The sequence below is a fragment of the Clavispora lusitaniae genome (assembly GCF_014636115.1).
Source record: "Clavispora lusitaniae strain FDAARGOS_655 chromosome Unknown tig00000003_pilon, whole genome shotgun sequence".
In the NCBI taxonomy this organism is placed as follows: Eukaryota; Fungi; Ascomycota; class Pichiomycetes; order Serinales; family Metschnikowiaceae; genus Clavispora; species Clavispora lusitaniae.
The window spans coordinates 1,567,567-1,592,117 of record NW_027093975.1 but is presented as its reverse complement, the minus strand read 5'-3'; the positions used below and the strand labels follow the sequence as shown (position 1 = coordinate 1,592,117).

The following is a 24,551-nucleotide window of genomic DNA, read 5'->3' as shown; positions in this document are numbered from 1 at the left end:
CGATTATTGTTTAGTTTGAGCTTCAGAAGCAGCTGGAGCCTCGGGCTTTTTCACAGGCTCTTCGAGATAAAACTTTATCAAAAACTCCAAGGAAGACAAGACGGAATTGAGAGCAAACATCCATACGGTCAAACCCACGCCGCCCGTAACTATAAATGGCAATGCAAGAACCCACTCGATGTAATAGGGAAATACCTTGGGTGGAAGATAGAATAAAACAACTTTTCTGTACCAAATTCTGGAAAACCAGATAGGTGCCGTTGTCGTGGCAGCAATGGCTAGGTTGACAAGTTTAGAAATCTGAGCCTTTTCGCTCGAAGTGGCCTCAGCCAAGTCATTCACCTCACTGTTCAACTTGTCAAACTGGCGATTGAGCTTAGTCCATTTGGCGTACTCGTCCTGTGCACTTATTGCTCTTCTTTCCTTGTTTACTCTGACTAACTCTTCTCTTTTCTGGGCGAGAGCCACAAATTTGGAATGGCCAGCTTTAGATGCTCCAATAGTGTAAAGATACCATATTCTGTCTTGGATCGTTGTCTTGCCAATTAGGCTGATGCACACCTTTATAGCAAGTACGCAAAAAACGAGAACCACGATACTTGAGGGTTGAAGTTCAAACATTTTTGAAGTAATAATTCCACGCTAGGGTTTTCCAGCCACTCTTGTACTTAGGTGCGTTGGTGCTCGCCGACCGGAAATCACGTGGCACAATACTTCGTCTGGACAGGCCACGATAGATGGAGCTAAGGAAGATGTGTTCAAGTTCAAATCCACCGGCTCTTTGTCTATACTTGGTTTCCACGTTAGTTATTCCATTTGTTTTATTTATTTTTTCTCGTTTCTGGTGATAAACTTCACATCTCCAAAAGTGTTATCAACCAAAGAGGACGATCGTGTCACGTGCGCCTCTTCAAGCACGTAGCTCGTTTTTTTCCTCCCCATTACAAGGCACGTTCATCTTTACACTAGCCACAAATCCGTTCCAATGTCGAGTGACCCAGAAGACGACTATGTGCCTTGGATCCAGCAGTTTTGTGAAGCCTTTGGGCATGATTACTTTGTTCCCGTTGCCCAGGAGTTCATAGACGACGATTTCAACTTAACGGGCTTATCTCTGCAAGTTCCATATTATCGGGAAGCATTGTACACAATTTTGGACTACCAGGTCGAGACTGCTGATGGCAATAATAGCAGTGCCGCTGCTGGTGCTTCAGGCGGTTCCTCGGGTGGCAAGAGGGGCGATTTGCCCAACAAAGCATTGCTATCACACTCCGCCGAGCTTTTGTATGGGCTTATACATGCAAGATACATTACATCGAAGCCAGGGTTGACAGCCATGGCCAGCAAATTTGAACGAAGCGAGTTTGGTATTTGCCCGCGCTACTATTGCGACGGAATGCATTTGATTCCCGTCGGTGCCACAGATATTCCAGGTCAAGAAACGGTGAGGCTATACTGTCCTTGCTGCAGCGACATATATTTGCCTCTGAGCTCACGGTACTTAAATATTGACGGTGCGTTTTTTGGCACGTCGTTCCCGGGTCTTTTGGTCAAGATGTTCCCTGAAATCGACAATCAGTGTCGGCTCAGAATCAATAGGGTAAATCAGGATAATTTCGGGTTGCGGCTTTTCGGTTTTAAAATCCACGAGTCAAGTGCCAGTGGGCCGCGGATGAAATGGTTGAGGCAAATGCCAGAGACTGAGCAAGAGAAGGCTGAGTTCGATAGTTGCGAGTTGAGTCTTCCAGATGAGGATACAAACTTGGAGCTTGAAGCTGCCTCTGAGGAGGCCGATGATGACGACAAGACTATGGCCAGCGACGGTAATTAATGATAGAAATCTTACCTTGAGTACATATCTTGCAGTCAACTGATACGATAAGGAACAGATGGACGGGCGAATTCATGAAGTGGTGGCGTTGAAATGATTAAGGAGATTTTATGAAGCAATCAATCAAGTGAAGAGTGAAAGCAATTACGAGATATCGCTTCCGATTTGCTTTGGGCAGCAAATGCTCATGGAACAGCTATTTTTCCGGACGGGACAATGGAAGTCGCTTCTTCATGGTATACCTACTTTTTGGTGTCAGAAGAGTACTGTTGTCAACAATTCTTATCTACAGCGCTTATATAAGGATCATTTTGTAATATATGATGATGGAACTGCTATGGTTGACGTCGCGTACATATGGAAAGCTTCTTCAGTGGGTAAGGAGAACTGGCTTTCCTGGTTCCCAGTCCTTGATGCCGTTGGCAATATTCACCCAGTATTTCATACGAATGCTTTCAATGAGAACTGCGTCCCATGGAATTGGGTCCTGCGAAAGGAGTTCTTCAAGTTTTGCTTCTGTCTCTTGCATGAGATTTTCATTTTCTTGTGTGAGCATTTCCAAATCTGTTTCGGACAGAGCTAACTCCAACGCTTCATGTGCTTCTAACACAGTCATCAATAGCTCTTTGTAGTCAAGCTGGTAGTCCTTTGACTCTGTTTCAAACTTGGAAATTAGCTGCTTGGCTACCTCATCTTTGGTAATGTCAATATGTTCCGGATGATGGAGCTGAATGAAGTATGCTGCTCTTGTGTACGGGTTCCGTAAGGTAGAATATGCTTTGTTTATGTTTGCAGAAGTGTTGTCTTTGGGAGAACTTGAGTCAGCAAAAGCCGATGAGCCCATAACAATGTCAGGATGGTGTTCACTTTGAAGATTTCTGTATTCTCTGCGCAATTGGCGTAGATTCACCGAAAACGGATCTTTCGGAGGCCCTCCGCTTGGAAATGATTTCGGAAAGAGATCAAAATAGTTCTTGACATGGGTCGCATATGTTCTTAGCAATTTTGCCGGAAGCAGAGCGCTTTTTCGGAACATTGTGGTAGTGAATAGTAGTAGACTTTAGCAAAAGGCAATCGTGGGGTTTAGTATGCGCACTTATACACAAGATGTACTATGTACTTTCCACCGAAGTATGAATTTTTTGCGTAGAATGAAAAGAAATTTGCAAATTTGAAAAGTAGAGGACATAACGTATTGTCACTGACCCATTATCACTTACACCATAATGTCAGCAATTTGCTGCTGTTGGATGGTTGAATCGCAAGGTATACTAACGCTTCTCTCTAATATTTGATGATCGATGTGCAAGTTACGAGAACGGTAGCACATGTTTACCCTCAAACCGTTAGTTGGAGAGACTTCTTTCAGTCTACCTTGAAGTACGTTGTTTCAGAGTGCCCATCGCCTGGTTAAAGTAATAGAACAGGCCCTCTACATTTCTACATGTTTGTCGTTATTTTTTCCTTGAATTTTTGAGTCTATCAGCTTTGAACTAATCTTGTCTTCATGAAAACGTTACGCATTACTCCATTTATAGCATTTAGTATCTTCTTTCTAGCTTCTATTATGCTCGCCTTTCCACAATTTCTTACTTTATTGCCTCGCTTGAATCGCGTTCCTATTTATGGTGGGCGCACGCCCGTGTGTTGGCCTCTACCAGCGACGAGTTTTTTCAAGATTCAGATTGCAAACAAAGCCTTCAAGTGGTATACATCACACTCTGGTCCTTGAAACCTGCTATTCTGTATCCATTATTGTCTAGGTATACACTTACTGGGTTCAGTCATCCATCTTTTTTTTTACTTTTTACACCTGTTTTTCTTCTGGTTCCAATCTTTATCAACGCACTGAACGTCCTAGCCCGCCATGGATTTCGAGGAAGCCGAGGATATCAATGGTGTCCGTTTTGCATGGAACTCGTTTCCTTCCACCAAGGCCGAAGCTAGCAAGATTGTCGTCCCTACTGGTGTATTGTACACCCCTATGAAATACAGGGAGGATTTGCCCATTGCCGCCTATGATCCATGCTACTGTCAAAACTCTCAGTGCCGAAGCATCTTGAACCCCTACTGTTCTGTTGATCCAACAGGCTTTTGGATATGTCCATTGTGTGGCACCAGAAGCCAATTGCCTCCTCACTACCAAAACATTACCCAAGAAAACTTGCCTATCGAGTTGAGTCCTCTTTCATCCACGATCGAGTATATCACAGCCAAGCCTGTGCAACAACCTCCAATCTTCTGTTTTGTCGTTGACTTGTGCCAAGATGAGGACAATTTGAAAGCATTGAAGGAAACTTTGGTAATTTCCTTGTCGTACTTACCACCTAACGCTTTGGTTGGCTTGATCACATATGGTACCATGGTTCAAGTCTATGATTTGGCGGCCGAAAACGTCAACAGATCATACATTTTCAGAGGCGATAAAGAATACACTGACAAGCAGGTTACAGAAATGTTAAACAAACCGGTTGTGGTGCAACCAGGTCAAATGAACGTTCCAAACTCCTTGCACAGATTCTTCTTGCCTCTCGAAGAGGTGGAATATCAGTTGACCACCATCTTGGAAAACTTGAGTGCTGACCCATGGCCTGTTGCTCATGGTGATAGACCGTTGCGTTGTACGGGTTCGGCTATCAACGTTGCCACGACTTTACTCGCCAACACCTTTTCTGGTTTTGGTGCCAGAATCTTTTTGTTCTCGGCTGGTCTGTGCACTTTGAATCCTGGTATGATTGTGAGTAACAAGTTAAGAGAGCCAATCAGATCGCACTCCGATATCGACAAGGACAATGCAAAGCACTACAAAAAAGCTGTTAAGTTTTATGACGCAGTAGCTGCAAAAGCTGTCAAAAACTCCCACACCGTTGATCTTTTTGGCGGCTGTTTGGATCAAGTCGGCTTCTTGGAAATGAAGTCTTTGTGCAGCAAAACTGGTGGTGTCTTGTTGTTGTCAGATGCTTTTACCACGTCTATTTTCAAACAATCTTTCTTGAAGTTGTTCAGCAAGGATTCGGAAGACTACTTACTTATGGGCTTCAATGCCACTTTGGACATCAAGTGTTCTAGAGAATTGAAAGTCAGTGGCTTGATTGGACATGCCTCATCTTTGGGTGTTAAGACTCCAAATGTTTCGGAGAACGAGGTGGGAGTTGGAGGCAGTTCGCAATATAGAATCTGCTCACTCTCTCCTCAACACACTTATGCCATTTTCTTTGATGTTGCCAACGTGTCTCCTTTGCCTCCAAACGCCCAATCCTATATCCAATTCATCACGCACTACCAACATTCGTCTGGAACTTATAGAATGAGAGTGACTACTGTCTCTAACATCTTGACTGGTGACGAGCAAATCTTGGCTCAATCATTTGACCAGGAAGCTGCAGCTGTCTTGATGGCTAGAGTCACTCTTTTCAAGTCCGAGCAAGATGATGGTGCCGATGTGTTGAGATGGATAGATCGTATGTTGATCAAGTTGTGCCAAAAATTTGCAGACTATAGGAAAGATGTGGAGGAGTCCTTCAGATTGCATCCACAATTTGCCTTGTATCCTCAATTCATTTACTACTTGAGAAGGTCGCAATTCTTGCAAGTTTTCAATAACTCCCCTGATGAAACTGCGTTCTACAGACATATCTTAATGACCGAAGATACAAACAACTCTTTAATTATGATCCAGCCAACTTTAACATCGTTCGGTTTGGACCTTGAAGAGCCAGAGGCTGTTTTATTGGATTCTGTGTCCATTAAAGATGACCGCATTTTGCTTTTGGACACCTTCTTCCATATTTTGATTTTCCACGGTAGAACCATTGCTCAATGGCGCCAAGCAGGATATCAGGACCAAGAAGAATACGCTGATTTCAAAAGATTGTTGGAGGATCCAAAGTTGGAAGCTGGTGAGTTGTTGATTGACCGTTTCCCATTACCCAGATTCATTGATACCGAAGAGGGCGGATCTCAGGCAAGATTCTTGTACTCCAAGTTGAACCCAAGTACTTCGTACAACTCTCAAGACATTTCGAAGGGAGCAGTTGTGTTGACTGATGACGTCTCACTTCAAGTGTTCATGTCTCATTTGCAAAAATTGGTTGTTTCTTCTTCCAACTAGTGAGTTTCTTTTCTGTCCATTGAGCAAGTCTGGAGTGGATAAGAAGTGAAGAAATAACAAGCAATAGAAAAAAGAAAGTGAGAGGATAACATACCTGGAATAGAACAAACGCAAATTATAAATTCATATAATGATTGTGTTTACTTCTTCTTGCTGGGTCATAAATCTGAACCATTGTAAGCATATAGCCAATTTTAAATAATTTTTGAACAAAGGTTTAGTAGTAACCAGTGTGGAATCATCAATACAATTTTGCGCGAAAATCTCAAAGTCAGTTTCCATTGACATCAACAATGTTAGTAACCAATGAAGAACTTAGCGCAGGTATGTTGAACTCTGAACTCTATCAATTGGTAAATTCTAACGCTTAAGATGAGATTGCGCTATATGACCGTCAAATCAGACTTTGGGGCACAGACACACAACTTCGGTTGCGCTCAGCAAAACTTCTAATAATCAACTTGGGAGGTATTGGGACTGAAATCATTAAAAATCTTGCTCTTGGCGGACTTAATTCGATAGAAATATTGGATGGCTCGACTATCAAAGAAGAAGACTATGCAGCACAGTTTTTCTTACCCAACGATGATTCTATCATTGGTGAACTCAAACTTCCTCATGTTCTTCCAGCTATCAAGGAGTTGAATCCCAGAGTTGATCTTCGCATTAACACGAGCAAACTTTCAGATGTGGCCCCTGAATATTTTGGAAGTTTCGATTTGGTTGTTGCCACAGAACTCACCAAGAAGGAAATCATTGACATTAATACTATTTTAAGAAATTATGGTATCCCTTTTTATGTCACCGGTATGCATGGCATGTTTGGATACATTTTCTCTGACTTGATCAAGCATGAGTCTAGAATTCAAACTGAGAGGGGCAATCAGCCTCGTGAAGTAAACCTGAAAATTAATGATGTTAAGACAATCACAAAAGTTGAATATAAGCAACTGGAGAATGTGGAGCTAGTAACCATTGAAGACGAGTTCTTCCCTCTATCAGGATTATTTACATCCTCCAAATTGACGAGACAGTTGAACAAAAGACAACTTAAGAGATTATCGCCAGCATTACCATTGATTCTCTCTCTTTTCGAGGTAGAGAAGCCTTCTGATCCTGAACAAAATTTGGACAAGGAACTTCTTCGCAAGCTACTGTTGGAAAAATGCGAGTCACTTGATATTCTTCCGACGATTGTTAGTGAAGAATATTTAGACCTTTTCTCTGCACAAGCATTCACTGAATTTGCACCAGTGGCTTCTATTTTGGGTGGTTTTCTAGCACAAGATGTAATCCAGTTTCTAGGACAGAAAGAAAGCCCCATCAACAACTGTCTCATTTTAGACTCGCATCGCTCTGAAATTCCTATTTACTACTTATAAATTCATTAGCGAAGACTTGGAGTAAGGCCTCTGCCTTTTCTTTTTTTGAGATGAGACGTTTCCCTCAAAAACTTCAAGTATTTGGTCATCTTTGTTCGGAGGGCTTCGTTTTCCTTTTGAAGCTTTTCATAGGAAGCATTAATGGAAAGCTTTTGCTTTTTAAAGGCTCCTTTAGCCAAACGTTCTTGTTCTTCTGCTGATGCCAACGACCGTTTCAACTCGGTGATGCTCTCCTGTGTTTGTTTTGTTTGCGCCTCTGAAGTTTTTATAGACTCAACACAATTTGATACTTCCTTTGCCATGTAGTCTCTTTCTTCACGTTTCGTTTGTATTTTCGAAGCAAGTCCCTTGACCTCGTTTTGCAAATCCCAAATCTTCAACTGATTCGCAATAAAACGTCCCTTCGCGGAATCTTTCTCGATATTGTTCTCTTCAATGAAATTGGAAAGCTTTTCTTTCGCCTCTTTCGTGCTTTCTTCAAGAGACTTGACTTCTTCGTTACGTTTGAGTGTCTTTTTCTCTGCTATCTGAATTCTTTGCTCAGAGTGATCTATGTCATCGAGAATCTTTGATAACGTTGACTTTATTTCATCAGTCCGCCGACCAATTTTTTGCTGTCTTTCTGGCTTGTTATATTCAGTGTAAGCGTTGTATTCTTCTTCGACTTTGGATAAGCTCAAATAACCTGTATTAAGCTGCAAAATTAGTTTATGTGAAAGAATTGAACGGTCCTTCTCCGTTTTTGCCCACAATTGATCATGATTATGAATCCCGCTCAAGGCATTATAGTCATTTTTGAGAGGATTTGAGACGTATTCTGACTGCAAGCGTTTCGTTTCGTAGTACGATTTCTTTTTCGGCGACGTCTCGTTAGCAGTTTCATTGGAATCGTATGGGGTATAGTGATACACAACTTCGGTAAGCAATGATCTTTCAACATCGGTTGCCGAAAACTTGGGAATGTTTGGAAGTTCGGGTAAGGGCCAAACTGGGAACGAACGCAAGTCTCGACGGAAAACATGATCAAAGAATGTGTGAGACAAGTATGTGAGATTCTGGTTGTAGATGGGAAAAAGGTCTGGTTGCAAGTTTCCGATTTGATCTCTCATACAAACGATGCAAGATATGAGTTTGTATAGGTATGAGTCAGAGTCTTTGAAGTCTTTGTAATGTAGAAGGCAATGTTCGATGGTGTTTACTGGGATCAAGCGAATGAAAACGGACTCCTCTCCACGACGATTTTGGGTGCGTAGGCCCTTGAAAAAGGCAGAATCGGTATCAACGTAGCCGTCCAAAACAATCAAAGCATTGAACTTGGCACTTTTGAACTCGCTTTCGTTTTTAGTGACCATACCGTCGTGTGGAATCAAATGAATGGTCGTTTGCTTTGAATCTTTTGAGTTTTTCCCACCTCTTGAAGATTCTTTCTTTACATTGTTTCCCACGTACCTTTGGATGCTTTTCGGGCCTGAGCAACCCAAAATAAGGGCTTCCACTAGGTCAAAAACGCGGGAATCGTTCTTCATCACGATACCAACATTTTTCTGTAAGTTCAGCACAGAGTTCAGTATAATGACATTAATCAAATCCTTCAAAACATTGAACTTTCCACTAGTCTCCGCCAATTTAGCAGGAATGTCTCGAATACCCAAGTTTTTGGGCATGTAATGCTGGATAAGCAAGTATGGGTGAGTTGCTACAAGCATGCAGTTATCAACACAGATTTCCAAAGACTTGACAATAAGCTCTGTTGTGTCATTTGTTTCGCAATACTTGAGAATATCAGGATAATGTAAAGAAACAATCTGGTCGGTGAGCTCTTTTTGAAACTCGAACATAGGCGTGGGCAAGTTGTATTCGCCCGAATTGTTGACTTGTTCCAAATGTAAATCGACTATCGGTGGCTCGGGAGTGCCATCTAAAATGCTTAGCAAGTCCATTGAAGAGAGTGGAAAAGATGGGTAACGCGGATGTGAGTTCGCGATACTGGTACAAATTGGTGCGGCGAAAGGACAAAGTCGCTTAGTTTTCCTGTCCGCTATTTTCTACTGTATGTGGCGCAATCAGTGAATATCATTACAAACTCATTGATTTTGATAGAAAAATCATGTTGAAGATCTTAGGTGAAGGATATTAGTAAAAATATATATATTTGGTTTGAAAAGAAAGAAAAAAAAAAAAGGAAAAGGAAAAGGAAAACTCACACAAGTAGTGCAAAGTATTCTTGTGGTTTAATTCCAAAGGCTCTTTTTGCATTTGAAATACTTCAACTATTTATTCAGAGACATATATCCCAGTGCTCAACAGCCTATTAATCTTCGCATAGCAAGATGCAACATGCTATCGATGAAGCTGATTTTCATCGTTTCCCTTATATTCTATCGTGTATTTTCGCCAATTGTTCCTCTCATACCTTTCCCCATAATCTGATGGTTCTGTCCCAGCCGCAGCTCACTATACACAGCGCATCTTTCCCCACATCAACACTCATTACCTTGTCTGTGTGGCCAACCAAAGACTTGACATGGAGCCAGTTGTCTGACGACCAAAGCTTCACCGTACCGTCGTAGGAACTTGTGGCTAGATATGTGCCCGACACATCCAACGTCTGAGTATTTTCTTCGTTTTCGTCTGCCACAGGCTGTGCCAATGGGCTCGAATGAGTGTTTTGTACAAATCGTACGTCGCTGACAATCTTGGTATGAGCAGGTATCGAGAAAAGCTCTGCTCCATGCGCTTTGCGCATGTCCCAAATTTTCACAGAACAGTCAGCACTACCACTGGCAAGGTGATATCCATTTGGAGACCAGTCCATACTGTAGATTCCTTGGATGTGGCCCTCAAGCGTGGCAATAGTGCGGCCGCTTCGCAAGTCCCAAATATGGCCTATAGCGTCCAAGCCTCCAGTGGCCAAAAGACTGCCATCGGGATGGAAGCTGCAGGCGAAAACTTCCTTGGCATGACCCTCTTGTTCCAAAATCTCCTTTTCGGGCCGCAAGACGTCCCATAGTTTCCAGGTGAGATCAAAAGATGTCGTTGCCAAGTATTTTCCGCTAGGATGGAATTCTGTCCGCGCAATCCGTCCGCTATGAGCATTGTCACGGCGATAAGTATTTGTCAATGAGCCGTCGTCGACTCTCCATATGTTGAGAGTACCTTCTGCTCCAGCTGAAGCGAGTGTGGTGGTGTCAGAAGGACTCCATGCCAAAGTCGCCTTTTCAGTATGATAGCCCGGTTTCAGTCTCACCGCCTGGCTTATGGATTCTTGTGTGTCTCTTTTGAAAATGGTGACATGTCCATCCCAGGAGGAACATGCCACTAGAGAGTTGGAACTGTTGATGCGGACGCCATTCAATGCTCTAGTATTACCTTTCACGGTAAACGAGCCCTGGGGCTCGAATTGTTTGAGTTGTGAATTGATATTTCGTCTGTGCCGCAACACCTGGGCAAAGTTATACGATGCAGAAACTTTCCGTTGTTTGTCAACTCGTTGCACTGCTCTATCTATAGAGTACGCTAGTATGTCTTTCCGTGCCTCTAGTAATGCATCATCTCCTGGTGTGTAGAATTCTTCTTCTTCCTCCCCTTCATCTTCTTCGTCACTGTCCATGCTATCATCCTGTACTTCGGCAAACTCAAAGTTGGTGTGTTTTCGTTCACTCACTAGCCGTACAAGACGCTCTCTTCTTTCAGCCTTGCCTTCACCAAAAAGAGTGATTGGCTCTCCCAACTTTCGGAGCTCCAGTCGCACCTCTTGATCGTCCGTTGGTATGAGCAAACTGATCTGACGGTCTGTCTTTCCGCGGTCATTGACGACGGGTGCAAATGTTTGGGCCATCAAAGAAGAGTTGGTGGTGGTCTACAATTGTGTGCAGTGCAGACATGTTTGGTGCACTCGAAGGCAGATGAGCAGAATCACGATTAATGCTAGTGAACATACATACAAAAAAAAAGAGTTGATGACGATATTTAAATGCAAATATGCATTTCAGTGGTGCGAAGCCACGATCCGCTGGGCAAACTGAGCAAAGTTTTCTTTTCCATTCACCATCTCATGCAAATTGGGCTGACAGAAAACCGCCAAGGTTTCGCGCGAAACATATTCAGATTTCGCTCCGCGCACATAATGTGGAACAGCCTTGAACTTTCCGCGCGAGATCTCTTCAAGAGCAGACCCGGTTTGAAAAGCAAGACAATCAACGGGAATTTCTATTTTTGTCGCCTTGTTTTTCCTGTCACGGATATACAAGCCGGCCGAAGGGTCTGGACATACGTCCAACGTTTTCCCCAGCCTCTCATCAATGTAAAGGGCGCTGGTCAACCCAGTGATGCAAGAATGGTCAAGATGCTCGCCGCACCACTCGTCTGATTCTGTCTCTGTAGGGTAGTAGTGTAAGAGTCGGGCTTTGGAGCAGGTGGAGCTTTTAACCAACGATGCAATTTTGTTCTCTTGGTGTGCCGGATCAATAGTGTAAAGCATTCTGTCGCAGTTCTCTGCTACCTTCTCTGCCACATCGATGATCAAATTGCACAATTCCTTCGTATCTTCCTTGAACGTAGATAGTCCCTCCAGCTTTGACGGCCAGACGTTGGGGCTTGTGTAACTTGCGAAATCCTCAAATGCAGCGGCCATCTCGGGTTCGGGGCCCTCAAGATGGCTCAGTTTGTGGAATGCACAGTTGACATAAAAAGAGCCCTTGTTGAAATCTGGAAGCCCGCTAGATGCAAGAATCTCCTTCCCGCGTGACCATCCTGTAAGCCACGTTGATTCAGGCTTTTCAAGTTTTGCCAATTCCTCCTCAGGTAGATGCGCTAACACCGATATGCCACGAAGAACCCTTTCTCGAAGCTCATGGAATTTTGGCGGAAGGTCTTTCACGATGAGAATCCCTAAAGATTCAGGACCAAAAGCCTCTGTGAGTGTCGAAGCATCGAGGCCCGCAGATAACTCTTGCAATGTTACGCTTACAGCTTCCATGATCTCTTTGTATTTCGTTTGTTGAACTGTGCGCGAACATAATTTCCCTTAAGAACATGTTGTTAGGATGCGTCGTTAGAATCCACTACTTTGTTGCAAAAGGATCCGTTCGAGACGTTCCCTTCGTTGATGGAAAGCACCTGTTTGTGCTATGCTCCCTTGTCTTTGAATCTCTCTGAAATCGTTGTATGTGCGCCGGTCTGGCTCGCTTCTCTTTTTACTTCTGCTTTTTATGCCATCTCTATTTCGTCTGATTGTGCTTCCCATAACATACTTGAGCCTGAACTTCATAAAGCTTGCCCCCTGTCTTCTTTCTGTAAAGTGTTTTTGAAGAGGTTTGATCATATCTGAAAACGTATGCTGATCCTCACACTCAGAGAGCACACACATCATATCTTCCGTTGTTGTAGTACATCCCAGTTTTTGAAGCTGACTGGCCAATGTTTCCGCCACCATTTTCCTTCGTTTCTCAGACTTGCTAGCATCTGTGCAGATGACTAAAGCTGCTCTCTGTGACGAAGCAGTTGAAATGTATGTTCGAATGAATTGGTAAACCTCTTGTCGTGTGATACTTTGTAATACGGCCAAACTGATTTCTTCCTCACAATGTCTGCTTTGGAAGTTATATGTGCCATTTAGAATCTGGTCTAAGTGGCCCCAGTGTTCTTTGAAGAAGTCAGATGTAGGCTTAGGTCCAGAACCATGTTGCGGTTCCAATACAGCAAAAAGACCAGATGGAAAAGTATTGTCGCTGTTGTCTTTGTCTAAAGACTCCATGAATGGCTTCATGATTTGATTCTGAAAGTCCCTCTCAGTCATTTCATCTATGGTGAACTCAATGTACTTCAAATAGTCTTCAAGCTCGTGGACAATATGGTTGCAACTGTATTTGCCGGAGGGCACGAGCATGTATATGCCAAAAGTTCTTCTGAAAATTCTTATTCCTGTGAAGTACCCATACGCTAGTTCCCTTTTCATTCGGAGTTCTTCAGTTGCTGTTACATTCAAGATGTGCTCAATCACTTTTGCCATAGTGAACGCGTAAGTGTTAACACGTTCGCCCACTTGAAGATAGTACATTACAGCAGAAAGAGACTCATCCAGCATCTCAAAAACGTGGGTACCATTACCAAGGATAATGCTTGAATTCTCCAAAGAAGTGAAGCTCGAATTAGGCTTTGATGAAGATTTTACTAGTTGTGAAAAGGTGATGCATTCATCCTTATCCATTGAACCACTGATTAAAATGGACGAATAGGATGCACTTCTGTCAACAATACTCAAAAATTCTTCAATATCACTGGTGTCAAGTAGTTCCAATGCCTCCACCCTCTCCTCGGGCGAATGCAAATTTTCCTCCAAAATCATGTAAGAAGCCCCGAATACTTTTCTCACTCCCGAAGTTTTCACGTATTCATCATACTTCTCTCTCAAAACTTTTCGTGGGCCCTTGAGTTGATGGTAGTTATAATTTTTTCCAGCTTTGAAAACCCTCTTAATGTTGGCTAGTATTTCTCTTGTGAGAATCAAAAGTGCTTGTTTAGTTGCAGTGCAATTCACCATTATGGATATAGATCCGTTGACATTGCTGTAAATTCCCCATTCGCTTCCAATCATTTCCAAGTGATATAATGTTGGTTTCAATTCACGTCCAACTATTTCTGTTAGCAAATCAAGTATAACTGAATTTCTTGTTGTGGCCGACACTTGTGGAAATTTAATACATATTGAAGCAACAATGATGTTAGTATTCTCGCTTTCTTCTTCTGACTCTTCTAACCATAGCTCCATAGAATCATCAAAAAATTGAAGAATGGGCGAACGTGAACTAGACTTGAAGTCTCTGATTTTACTCATTTTCCCAAGGGCAATCTCTTTGCATGGAAGAGGTGCCCATTTTTCAATCATTTTTTTCGGTGTTGAAAGCTTAAAATTGAACCTTGTGCTTTGCTCAAAGCTCACTGTCAGAAGAATGTATTCGAAGTGGAAGAAAGGGTCTTTGCCAATTACGACATTTGTCGAGCCCATCTTCAAATATCTCATGTCATCACCAAGAACAACCATCTTGAGATTATTTGTGGTCAAGCACTCTTTTAAGGCTAGCTGCAAATCATCATAAGCATGTTCAATATATGTCCATTCCTTGAACCCTTTTATCAATTCTTTATCTAGCTCTCCTGATATCAAGCTTTCGGCGTACGAACATACCTCTTCTGTAGACGATATGGTGGGCTTTCGGGAATAGAAAAGATACCTTTCAATATGATCATAATGATATACCAATTCCATGATTTGATCTTTTGAAGCATTTGCTATGGTGCTTTCAATGTAAAATAGTATCATCTCTTTTATTTCTACCTCCTTTTTCTGCCCTTGAATAGTAGGAACCACTTCAATTATCAAAATTTCTTCATCCTTGCAAATTTCCTGAAGAAATACGTAAACTTGATTTGCCCATTGAAGTCTCCGTTTCAAGTAGTCACAAACCGTATCTAAGGATTCGTCACCAATTAAGCTACAAAGCAACCTCAGCACAGGCTGATAATCGACCAAGTATCGTATTCTTTTCAATGGAAAAAATAACCTTATTTTCTTCGTCACATCAGTTTTGATGAGAAGACAATTATGGTCACCAAAAAGTCTGGCTGCTGTATAGTCCTCGAAAAAGGAAAAGCTCGAGCGAATAGTTTTAGGAGACGACGGGAGAGAGTTATTCCGGCCCCATTCAGAAGCGGAAAAGTTAGAAACGACCATTTTCCTCAAATGAATTAAAGTTTGAGGACCTTTCAACACTAAAACCATATTTTGAGGCTTAAAGTGTTGATTAATATGAGCTGAAACCAACGATTTGATTTTGGGAGTAGGAACGCTTTTCAAAGTTGTGCTGTTCCCACAACCAAAGCGGCTGAAGGGATGGTCTGGGTTAGCTAGAAGCTTTAAGGAATGCAAAAAGAGTTTTTCCACGTTGGTTCCATTGCCATTGTGTTCATCGTCCACTGAGACGATTTCTTGTTTGATATACTTATCGTTAATTTGAGGTTTCTGGATACGATTGGCTAGAGCTGCTAGTAAGTAGTCTAAAACGAATTTTTCACTATCGATCGTATTTTCAGCATAAGTTGATATCTCAAAGTAGAAACAAGTTTTCTCTGCAGATGTGTAGGCATTGAAATCACCCCCCGAAGAGACAATGAGGTTTTCCAATTTATCGGACTTCTTTGAGGCCCTCATCATTATATGTTCTGCCAAGTGGGCTACTCCAGGAACTTCTTGTGGATCTGAGAAGTTTCCGGTTCCTGCTAAAAGGGACCCTGATACCAAATCTGTTGATGTATCATTGATTAAAAAGCATCTGAGACCGTTGTCAAGCGTCACAAAAAGGTGCTGCCTATGTTTGTACGCTAAAGGAAGTTCTAATTCTGGTTCTATGCTGCTAAAGGTCATATTTGCCTACGGACTGGTGCTGAGGCTCAAGATTGGATTTATGTGTTTGACATATGTTTCAAGTAGAGCTACAACTTTCCTAATCAAGCATGCGCAAAGGGAATATAAAGGATCTTGGTCTTTTCCCAGAAGATATGATATAAGAAATGATCGAAATTCTTTACTGGAAACTTTGCAATAAATATGTTATCTATTCGATCTTCTGATAATCTTGTTCATCCATGTTTTTGTGGGTACGCGAGCATGAAGAGTATTTACATTTTTTAAAGAAAAACGCGACGTCTGTACAAAAACACAATACAAAGGGAGGCATAAAAATAGCATATGGCGACGAATGTGAGCGCAGAACATGCCTATGATAAGCAAGAACCATCGCCATAAGACCAAACGCATTCAATTTTTGGTGTGACGACTTTGACGCAAATTATTTCTAGTATGGCTGGCACTCTATCTTGATTAATGCACAAACCCCAGGACTGCATTTGAAAGGTCACGGACTATCTATTCCATGCATGAAGTCACCTGCCGACCAAAATAAAGGTTGAGAAAGCCTAAAGCAAAAGAGAAGAGATGGCACAAGCTCGACTAACTAAGTTTAGCCAAATACAAAACATCAACACATTATATTTTGTGAAGTCTCCTTTCAGAAAAAACCGTGCTCTTAGCCCTTGTTATATTAGTGTATGGGGCCCCTTAGTGTGCACACTTCCCACCTGACACTATCAGAAAAAGAAACGTGAACTTCTGCCCCAAACGGTTTTTCCCCCTTTGCTCAAGAGTAACTCCACATTACTACTCATCTACTACGACAAATTGCCCATACTGCTATCCAAAGTGTTTTCCCTTGTTGTATCATCAACTTCCACTCGAAAAACCGTCTCTTGCAATCTGGCTCACCCTTGCTAACCACGTTTCTTCCACTTTGACCACTTTAACAAATGTCGAACCCATATCTTTATAACAGCTACCAGCCCTATTCGCCTCAGATGATGGAGGGCCAAATGAACATCTCTCCCACATTCCACAACTTACAGTATCTCAGCGGCTCTGTTGGTTCTACGACAGGGTCACTATCATCTACATCCTCCTCTGCATCATCAACATCCAACTACTCTTTGCACAATCCTCGCATGAGATACTACTTGTCCAAATCGTTTGATCTTGAGGACGATCTCGAGTTTTGCCCCGACATTCCAGAAAACCTTCCCTTTAACTCGAGTCCCACCTTCAAAAAGTTCAATCCTTACACAGCATCGGTGTTTTCGCCCACAGTGCAACCAGCGGAACTGTCGATATCAGCGATTCCAAGCGTTCCCTCTTTGCCCCGCGTGAGCACTCCCAGAACGAAAAAAGTCATTGAGATTGTCAATCCACATACGAAAGTGAGAGTCGGGTCTCCTGCCATCCAGAAGTAACGAGCAAGCTTTGATTTGACATCGAAAGATACTGCCCATCACTTCCCCCAACTAGAGCTTCATATTGCTCTTGTTTAGTTCTCTGCTGAAACAAGTCTTCGGCATGTAAGGTCTCTGGATGACTGTATTTTAGCTATTGTAGATTGACATTTTAATTACACTGATTTTATGATTTAAAATTGTAGGTGTCGAAGTTCCTTGCTTAGTAAAAAATGTCATTTTCCCCTGACACCAAGGGGTAACACGATTGCCAGTTGTAGACAATATGAGGGGGGTCAATATTATGTGGATAAGCTCCACAGTGCATAATCTACAGGCCCCAGGTGTTCGCATAGTAATACTTAAAAATGACATCGGAATTTCAACAGACAACCAGTACCTAAAGCGAAATTCCGTCAGGTAAACGAACATCCTTATTAGGAAATGTAAGCGAGCGATATCAGGCTTTCTCTAGCCAGGATTACACACAACAATCTGGCACCAGGCACACGGTAATTTTTCTCCACCAATGCCGACAACGGGATTTTGACTGGGAACATATCCTGCACACACGTACATTATCTCGCCAAATGGAAGGCATTTGATGAAGGCCGATAGCCCAATTAGGCAGGTCCATGAGAAGGCGATAGCCATGTGCCCAATGAGGCAGGTGAAGCGACACTACCCATCGACATCGATTATGCTATAAAATAGAGACTGTTGGCTGTCAGTGAAAATAATTTTTCAGATCCAAGGCTGACACTTCGATTTTGCACAAATGTCTCCATCTATTCACCCCTTTGACGGCGTTTACGATCACGAGATCAAGATCGCTTCCAAGTTGATCAAAGACGCCCATGCTGCTTCTGACAACGTTCACTTTATCCAAATGGATAGATTGGACCCACCAAAGAAGGACATGATCAAGTACTTGGAGGCCGAGAGATACGGTGCTCCACTTCCCCTGATCCCTAGAGTGTTGTACGTGTACTACTACACCAACACATTGGAGTTCAACAAGGCTCTTGTCAATGTCACTGTGGGCCACATCATTACCAAGACCCGCTTGCCTCACGGCGTCGTGGGCCCATTCTTGCCTGAAGATGTTCAGGAGTGGGAAGACTACTGTCTTACCCACCCAGCAGTCAAGGCTGAGATTGAAAAGTTGAAATTGCCAAAGGGCTACACTGTCAGAAACGACCCATGGATCTATGCGACTGACGATCCAAACGAAAAGAGACCATTGGTACAGTTTTTCATGTACGTGTTGGCCAACAATGGCCACTCCGAGTCTAACCACTACTCGTTGCCATTGAAGTTCTCGCCTGTGTTTGAACAGCACACCAAGAAGTTTGTTAGAATTGACTTCTTGCCAGGTGGATTTGACGAGACCACCACTCCTACCGGCCCATGGCATGTTGTTCCAGGTGTCGAGTACCACCCAGACTTGAACGGTGAAACCGTGCTCAGAAACCCAAAGCCATTGTTGGTCCAACAACCAGAAGGCCCATCTTTCGACATGTCTGGCAACAAGATTACCTGGCAAGGTTGGGAGTTCCGCGTGGCTCCATCTGTCAGAGAAGGTTTTGCTGTGTACGATGGTTGGTTCAAGGGCAGACAAGTGTTTTACCGTATCTCCTTGTCTGAGATGACTGTGCCATATGGTGACCCAAGAGCTCCATACCACAGAAAGCAGGCTTTCGACTTGGGTGACTGTGGCTTTGGTGTCAACGGAAACAAGTTGGGTCTCGGCTGTGACTGTCTTGGTGTGATCAAGTACTTGGACACTAGAACCACCAACGGAACTGGTGAGCCAAAGGTCTTGCCATCGACCATTTGTTTGCACGAACAGGATGCGGGAATTTTGTACAAGCACGTCAACTACAGAACAGAGAATGCCGTGGTTGCCAGAAAGCGTGAATTCGTTGTTCAAACCATTGCCACTGTGGCCAACTACGAATATGCTGTCAACTTGAAGTTCGTCAACGATGGTTCCATTGACATTGAGGTCAGAGCTACTGGTATCTTGTCTACCATGCCAATTGACGAGAATGTCACAGTGCCATGGGGAACCATTGTGGGTCCTAACGTCATGGCCGCATACCACCAGCACATCTTGTCCTTCCGTATCGACCCAGCTGTTGACGGTCACAAGAACACAGTGTGCTATGATGATGTGGTTAAAATGCCACGTAGCAAGCTCAACCCTTACGGTGTTGGATTTGTTACCGAGAGAACTTACTTGGACAAGGCGGGTTCTGTTGAGCAATCTCCATTTACCAACAGATCTTACAAGATCATCAATGAGAATGTAGTCAACCCAACTACAAAGGGTAATGTTGGTTACAAGGTGGTGATGCCTGCTAGACAAATGATTTTGGCTGACGAGGACTCCTTCAATGTCAAGAGAGCAAAGTTTGCTACCAAGCAGCTTTGGGTCACCAAGTACCAAGACAACCAGTTGTTCGCAGCTGGTGAGTTCACCAACCAGTCGCAGACCGACACTGGTGTGGGCGAATGGGTCAAGGGAGAGGATCCAGTGAGAAACGAGGATGTTGTTGTGTGGGCCACCTTGGGCTTCACCCATATTCCAAGAGCTGAGGATTTCCCAGTGATGCCAGTTGAAATCCACAACATCCACCTTGTGCCATTCAACTTTTTCGAGCGCAACCCAGCTTTGGACATTCCTCAGGCTACAAACAGCTTCAACAAGTCTGTTTTGGCTCAAGTTGGAGATGATGTTGCTCCATCGTGTTGCAAGAGTACTTTGTAATGGACTTACATGGTACAGGAGATTTATGAAAGGGTGTAATTTATAGTTTATATTAATCAACATTGTTACGAAAGAAAAGAGGCCTGAATTAGAGTGATATGACCACAGTAGGAATATTATTGGAAATACTAGGGAACTTCAAATAGGTTTTCGACGGGTCTACCCAATGCCAACATGTTCACTTAAGAAACTATGTTATGTTTGGACCCAATTGTTCACTTACTCTCAAGAAGAAAGCCGAAACCACCGCCATGCTTACGATTTTGCATAGCGAAAAGAGTCAGTATCAAAAGCTCCCTCTTAAATAAGCAGCTAAAGAAACGAACAAGAAATCCGTGATAGTTTAGTGGCTAGAATTACCGCTTGTCGCGCGGTAGACCGGGGTTCAATTCCCCGTCGCGGAGCTTCTCAGCGCAAGTGGTTTAGTGGTAAAATCCAACGTTGCCATCGTTGGGCCCCCGGTTCGATTCCGGGCTTGCGCATTCTTTTTGAAGTTTATTTGTTCGATTAAGCTTTTTTTTTTTTGATCGCGCTTTTGGCCTACTTCATTTCTCCTTGCCTTTTCTGTCGATCCATCATCTATGTCCACACATCTTAGCCCTCGCCCAGTCTCGGCCCCGAAACACCATCATAAGCCTTTACCCAAGCCAATGGAAGTCCACGACAAAAGACACGCACGCGGCCGATTTTCCTGGGTCAAACGTTTAGTCCAGGGCCAGACGAGAACTGGACCCGATCTAAGGACCAGACCTTACCAGCAACAGACGCAATTCCCCACAACGAAATACTTGCCCGAAAATGCTAGTGGGCGCAAATCGCAAAGAAGCACCGACGTGTCGAGCGACTCGGAATCGTATGTTTCGGACAATATCAGTACTGTGCCATTGAAGCTGGTGGTGTCCCACGGTTCTACTACAAACTCACCTTCAATTCTCAGCACCGAAAACCAGGCCGACAACTCGTCATATATGGCCTCCACAGCGGAAACTTCGTTGGCTCCAAGTACGCACATTTCTCTCCTGCCCAGTATTCATACGACACAGCCGAGAGCAGAGCGGGACAGCGAGTCGATTGTGACATTGGCGAGCTCCTCGCGTCGTGGAAGACGTAGAAGCATCGACACCAACTGCAGCATGGCTGGAATTGCACCGGCAAGTATTGTTGAGCGTTTGACCGTTCACCCAGTATCGCAGGACGATTAGCTGGGCCGGTGACTTAGGCACTAGTAAATATTTGAGATTTGGAATTGGACTTTAGATTCGATACTTGTAAGGACGTAGTTCCTCATTGAGATTCATGTTATCTACATCATATTGTTTGGTTGGAGTGTCTGCTTTCCTTCCACAATGAAGCAGTGAAGAAAATCAGAGGTATCGGTTATAATAGAACTTGACCTTGGGGTAATGACAATCGTCTTCGAGGCGTTACTCCAAATGCGTTTTTGGGGAGCTTAAACCTATAGTGTCATATCATGAACAACTGGAGCCAATACCCAATATTGAATTTTGGGGACTAATCATACACAACTTTGAAGTGTCTTCAGCCGTGGACAAGTCAAATCGGCTTTTCGTCTACTAGAATGAATGACTACATTACTTGGGCTCTTTAACAATTTGTGTACGGCCTGTATGGAGGGAGGAACTTAAATACTTAATGACCAAGTCAATTGTTTAACGCAAGTTGAGTCCGAAATAGAAGAATGGAAATCATTATGTGATCGTTTTGTGTTTCATGGTCATTTGTAAATGAATGCGTCGTTCCAGACACTGATCGTTCCATCATATATATGAGCCCGAAAATGAGGACACCTGTTCTTATAGATTTTGGACCGTGTGCATTGGTGTAGTGCGCTTTATTTTGGGTTTGGGATGCCCTGTTTTTGCGCTTTCTTTCCGTTAGAGTAAAGTCAGTTTTCCGTTTGGAATCTGCGGCCAATGACATTTCTATAGTCGCCGCCGATCTATTCGTATATCAGCCATGGAACGTCACATATGCATTGTCCTTGTTGTACAATAGAATGCTAAACAATACTCGAATGCAAATATGAGGATGGTAAGACCCTCTAGAATTCAAGACGTAAACACATCTGTGGCACCAAGAACACAATTTCAAGAACATGGTCCGAAACAATTCTTACCAAAAAATTGAAACAAGAGAATTTGCTGGATATTAACTTGCCAATTGCAAATTTCTAGTACAGACATTTACCTAGGGGTATAGCCGTTCCTGCCGATTATTTTCGCAGCTAGGTCCATCTTATATCCTATTGTGGCATGGCCGAAAAAAGATTGGACCTGCAGGGTTGGTGAGAGACAAAAACAAAAAAATTAAAAACGGTAAACAAAACTGTCACCATTGCTCCTCTAAACAAGGGCTCATCTTTGAATTTCCTCATCTCCAACCACTTGGGGGGCATATCTTCTTCTTTTTTTTTTTTTATTTTGTTTTCATTTTCCAACCACTTTGTTTTTTCTTTTGACAACTTATTCTTTATACTGTCCGCTTTTTTAATCTTTTCCTCCCTTCCTTTCTTGCATACTCCGTTCATACACGAATGGGAACTTTTGGCAACGACGCCTCAATTGAGGGAGATGTTTACCTCCAGAAACTAGCGACCTACATTCGAAGAAATGAAGAAGGGCTTGCCAATGGTCTTCTTTGTTTTTCCAAAGTGAAAACTCCGAACAAGGTGAAACCGCTCCGACCCAGTTTCACCATCCACCATCTTTACTACCTCACTGATCGCATTGAAAACTCCTCTTTAGGTGTTGACGTCGGGCCCTTGAACATCAAATTGGACACACCAAACCATGAACCGACCTTCATTTCGTTCATGGCCAATAATGCTCGGAACCTGCGGCATTTTGACAGTGATGCGCGGTCCATCTCTTCAATCAGCTCGGTGAAATCCATTGTATCGAGTGCATCTGTCTACTGGCGCTCTTTGGCATTCAGTAAAGATCCCAAAGTGATCCAAAAGGACCTCAAATACCTTTACTCATCCTTTACGAAAATTCCATGTTTGATCTTGAACCCAAAGACGAAAATCAACAGTATCTCGGGCTACGAGGAATTCCCTTGTGATACATCGGTGCCTTTGAAAATGTTTAAGAACCTCCAGGTATTAGAACTTGTGGAATATGAGCCTAACGAAGTGTTTGGCTGGCACATTTTGAGCGAACAGCTTCGAATCTTGATCATTCGGAACTCTAAAGTGAGTGATATCACGGAAATTTTGTTCTCGTTGGTGGTTGACGATGAAAACGGCAGGTCCGCATTTAACAATTCCCGCCAAACCAAGAAGCACGAGCACGACGAACATGGAAACAACAAATATGCGCGTCGTGATCGTGCCATGACATCAATGGCGTATCCCAGCTCCAGAGACCAACATTTACCGGATACACGAACAAATACAAGTTCCTTTACAGCTTCGGGCTCTGAAAGATACCATGTTATGTTGCCGGACAATAAATGGTTTTATTTGAAACAGTTAACGGTGTGCGAAAGCTCCATCTCGTCCATCCCAAGCTTTGCATTTAAACCTTTGCACAATCTTGTTAAGCTCAATCTTTCGAACAATTTGCTTGAAGATCTACCGGATGGTCTAGACCAGCTTGTCAATGTCAAGTACATGAACTTTGCTGATAATTACATCACTTCCTTGAGGAAGCTACCGTCCAACTTGAAACATCTTACTACTCTCAATTTCAACAACAATAAGATCACAAACATCGAAGGTCTTGAGAAGTTACGGAATGTTGACAAAATCGATTTACGCCGTAATAAACTTTCAAGCATGTCTCTGTTACGACCCATTTTGATGCAAATCGTCAATGAGGATTCCGTGCTTAGTAACATTTTTATTTCTGGTAACCAATTGCCTAAGACTTACCGAGTTGATCTTTTCAACTTGATGAATGGTGCAAAACCTAAAAACACGATAAAGATTGATGATTCTCGTCCTGGATACTTTGAGAATGCAATGCTTCTTGATGCTGAAGGTGCTAAGAAGTGTTACGAAAAGTTCATGAATATTGAGACACACGACGCACCAATATCACCAGCTCAAGAAAATATTGTTTCTGTTCCTTTGCCAAAATCACCCGAGAAAAGACACAGAAGAGTCAAATCCGGTAGTAGTGTTGATGAAATTACTCCAAAAGTTGCATCTATGCATTTGCAAGAATTGGAGAATTCGATTTCCAGAAAACATGCAAGCGTTATGACTACGGCATCGACGACAAGTACCGTCAAGTCTCCAACTAAAGCACCAGCTGTAGGTGCCACCCGAGGGAGCATATCTCCTAGTCCATCCATGCTCCTCCCCAAGCTGGTGTCGAAGCTGGGTCCACTTCCTCTTCTTCCCAACCAGAACTTGGGCAATCATGCTAATTTTGGCAACACCAAGATACCTTCTATAACCAGACAGTCATTCCATACTCCAATGATTAATCAAAATATGAATGGATCGTCATCCACATTAAAGAGCTCAAGCACCATGACACGTCTTGATTTGGACTCTACGTCAATTCAGAACCCTGCCCCGAGTGTCATAACAGCAGTACAGGTGCAAGTGGAAGGATTCCAATAATATTCAAAATGAACACCACATGCTCTCCCTTGTCTTTGTATATC

The 24,551-nt window shown here is 43.0% G+C and overlaps 13 protein-coding genes and 2 non-coding genes across 15 annotated transcripts; 9 read left to right on the top strand and 6 right to left on the bottom strand. All coding sequences in view use genetic code 12, as the record gives it.

The window, feature by feature from the left end:
- Window positions 1-3: 3 nt before the first annotated feature.
- On the bottom strand, window positions 4-621 carry FOB63_000735 (GET complex subunit; the record flags this gene model as incomplete). Its single annotated transcript, XM_002619576.1, has 1 exon — window positions 4-621. One exon carries the CDS (start codon window positions 619-621, stop codon window positions 4-6), a length of 618 nt encoding a protein of 205 aa, XP_002619622.1.
- A 364-nt stretch (window positions 622-985) lies between these two features.
- Window positions 986-1,831, top strand: CKB1 (casein kinase 2 regulatory subunit; the record flags this gene model as incomplete). The annotated part of the gene is made up of 1 exon (XM_002619575.2): window positions 986-1,831. One exon carries the CDS (start codon window positions 986-988, stop codon window positions 1,829-1,831), a length of 846 nt encoding a protein of 281 aa, XP_002619621.2.
- A 370-nt stretch (window positions 1,832-2,201) lies between these two features.
- On the bottom strand, window positions 2,202-2,867 carry FOB63_000733 (J-type chaperone; the record flags this gene model as incomplete). The annotated part of the gene is made up of 1 exon (XM_066102496.1): window positions 2,202-2,867. The coding sequence occupies one exon, from the start codon at window positions 2,865-2,867 to the stop codon at window positions 2,202-2,204; it is 666 nt and encodes a 221-aa protein (XP_065958560.1).
- An 831-nt stretch (window positions 2,868-3,698) lies between these two features.
- SEC23 (GTPase-activating protein) lies at window positions 3,699-5,942 on the top strand (the record flags this gene model as incomplete). The annotated part of the gene is made up of 1 exon (XM_002619574.2): window positions 3,699-5,942. The coding sequence occupies one exon, from the start codon at window positions 3,699-3,701 to the stop codon at window positions 5,940-5,942; it is 2,244 nt and encodes a 747-aa protein (XP_002619620.1).
- Window positions 5,943-6,235: 293 nt separating this feature from the next.
- On the top strand, window positions 6,236-7,324 carry FOB63_000731 (E1 ubiquitin-activating protein; the record flags this gene model as incomplete). Its single annotated transcript, XM_002619573.2, has 2 exons — window positions 6,236-6,266; window positions 6,315-7,324. The coding sequence occupies 2 exons, from the start codon at window positions 6,236-6,238 to the stop codon at window positions 7,322-7,324; spliced, it is 1,041 nt and encodes a 346-aa protein (XP_002619619.2).
- Window positions 7,325-7,329: 5 nt separating this feature from the next.
- On the bottom strand, window positions 7,330-9,264 carry FOB63_000730 (uncharacterized protein; the record flags this gene model as incomplete). Its single annotated transcript, XM_002619571.2, has 1 exon — window positions 7,330-9,264. One exon carries the CDS (start codon window positions 9,262-9,264, stop codon window positions 7,330-7,332), a length of 1,935 nt encoding a protein of 644 aa, XP_002619617.2.
- Window positions 9,265-9,731: 467 nt separating this feature from the next.
- Window positions 9,732-11,162, bottom strand: FOB63_000729 (U4/U6-U5 snRNP complex subunit; the record flags this gene model as incomplete). The annotated part of the gene is made up of 1 exon (XM_002619570.2): window positions 9,732-11,162. The coding sequence occupies one exon, from the start codon at window positions 11,160-11,162 to the stop codon at window positions 9,732-9,734; it is 1,431 nt and encodes a 476-aa protein (XP_002619616.2).
- Window positions 11,163-11,312: 150 nt separating this feature from the next.
- Window positions 11,313-12,302, bottom strand: FOB63_000728 (uncharacterized protein; the record flags this gene model as incomplete). Its single annotated transcript, XM_002619569.2, has 1 exon — window positions 11,313-12,302. One exon carries the CDS (start codon window positions 12,300-12,302, stop codon window positions 11,313-11,315), a length of 990 nt encoding a protein of 329 aa, XP_002619615.2.
- Window positions 12,303-12,377: 75 nt separating this feature from the next.
- AXL1 (Axl1p) lies at window positions 12,378-15,746 on the bottom strand (the record flags this gene model as incomplete). Its single annotated transcript, XM_002619568.2, has 1 exon — window positions 12,378-15,746. One exon carries the CDS (start codon window positions 15,744-15,746, stop codon window positions 12,378-12,380), a length of 3,369 nt encoding a protein of 1,122 aa, XP_002619614.2.
- A 938-nt stretch (window positions 15,747-16,684) lies between these two features.
- On the top strand, window positions 16,685-17,161 carry FOB63_000726 (uncharacterized protein; the record flags this gene model as incomplete). The annotated part of the gene is made up of 1 exon (XM_002619567.2): window positions 16,685-17,161. The coding sequence occupies one exon, from the start codon at window positions 16,685-16,687 to the stop codon at window positions 17,159-17,161; it is 477 nt and encodes a 158-aa protein (XP_002619613.1).
- A 757-nt stretch (window positions 17,162-17,918) lies between these two features.
- On the top strand, window positions 17,919-19,913 carry AMO2 (Amo2p; the record flags this gene model as incomplete). The annotated part of the gene is made up of 1 exon (XM_002619566.2): window positions 17,919-19,913. One exon carries the CDS (start codon window positions 17,919-17,921, stop codon window positions 19,911-19,913), a length of 1,995 nt encoding a protein of 664 aa, XP_002619612.2.
- Window positions 19,914-20,245: 332 nt separating this feature from the next.
- On the top strand, window positions 20,246-20,317 carry FOB63_005513. The gene has a single exon. It is a non-coding gene; the product is annotated as a tRNA-Asp (tRNA).
- A 7-nt stretch (window positions 20,318-20,324) lies between these two features.
- FOB63_005514 lies at window positions 20,325-20,395 on the top strand. Its single transcript has one exon. It is a non-coding gene; the product is annotated as a tRNA-Gly (tRNA).
- Window positions 20,396-20,494: 99 nt separating this feature from the next.
- Window positions 20,495-21,115, top strand: FOB63_000724 (uncharacterized protein; the record flags this gene model as incomplete). The annotated part of the gene is made up of 1 exon (XM_002619565.2): window positions 20,495-21,115. The coding sequence occupies one exon, from the start codon at window positions 20,495-20,497 to the stop codon at window positions 21,113-21,115; it is 621 nt and encodes a 206-aa protein (XP_002619611.2).
- Window positions 21,116-22,467: 1,352 nt separating this feature from the next.
- On the top strand, window positions 22,468-24,507 carry FOB63_000723 (uncharacterized protein; the record flags this gene model as incomplete). Its single annotated transcript, XM_002619564.2, has 1 exon — window positions 22,468-24,507. One exon carries the CDS (start codon window positions 22,468-22,470, stop codon window positions 24,505-24,507), a length of 2,040 nt encoding a protein of 679 aa, XP_002619610.2.
- Window positions 24,508-24,551: the final 44 nt, after the last annotated feature.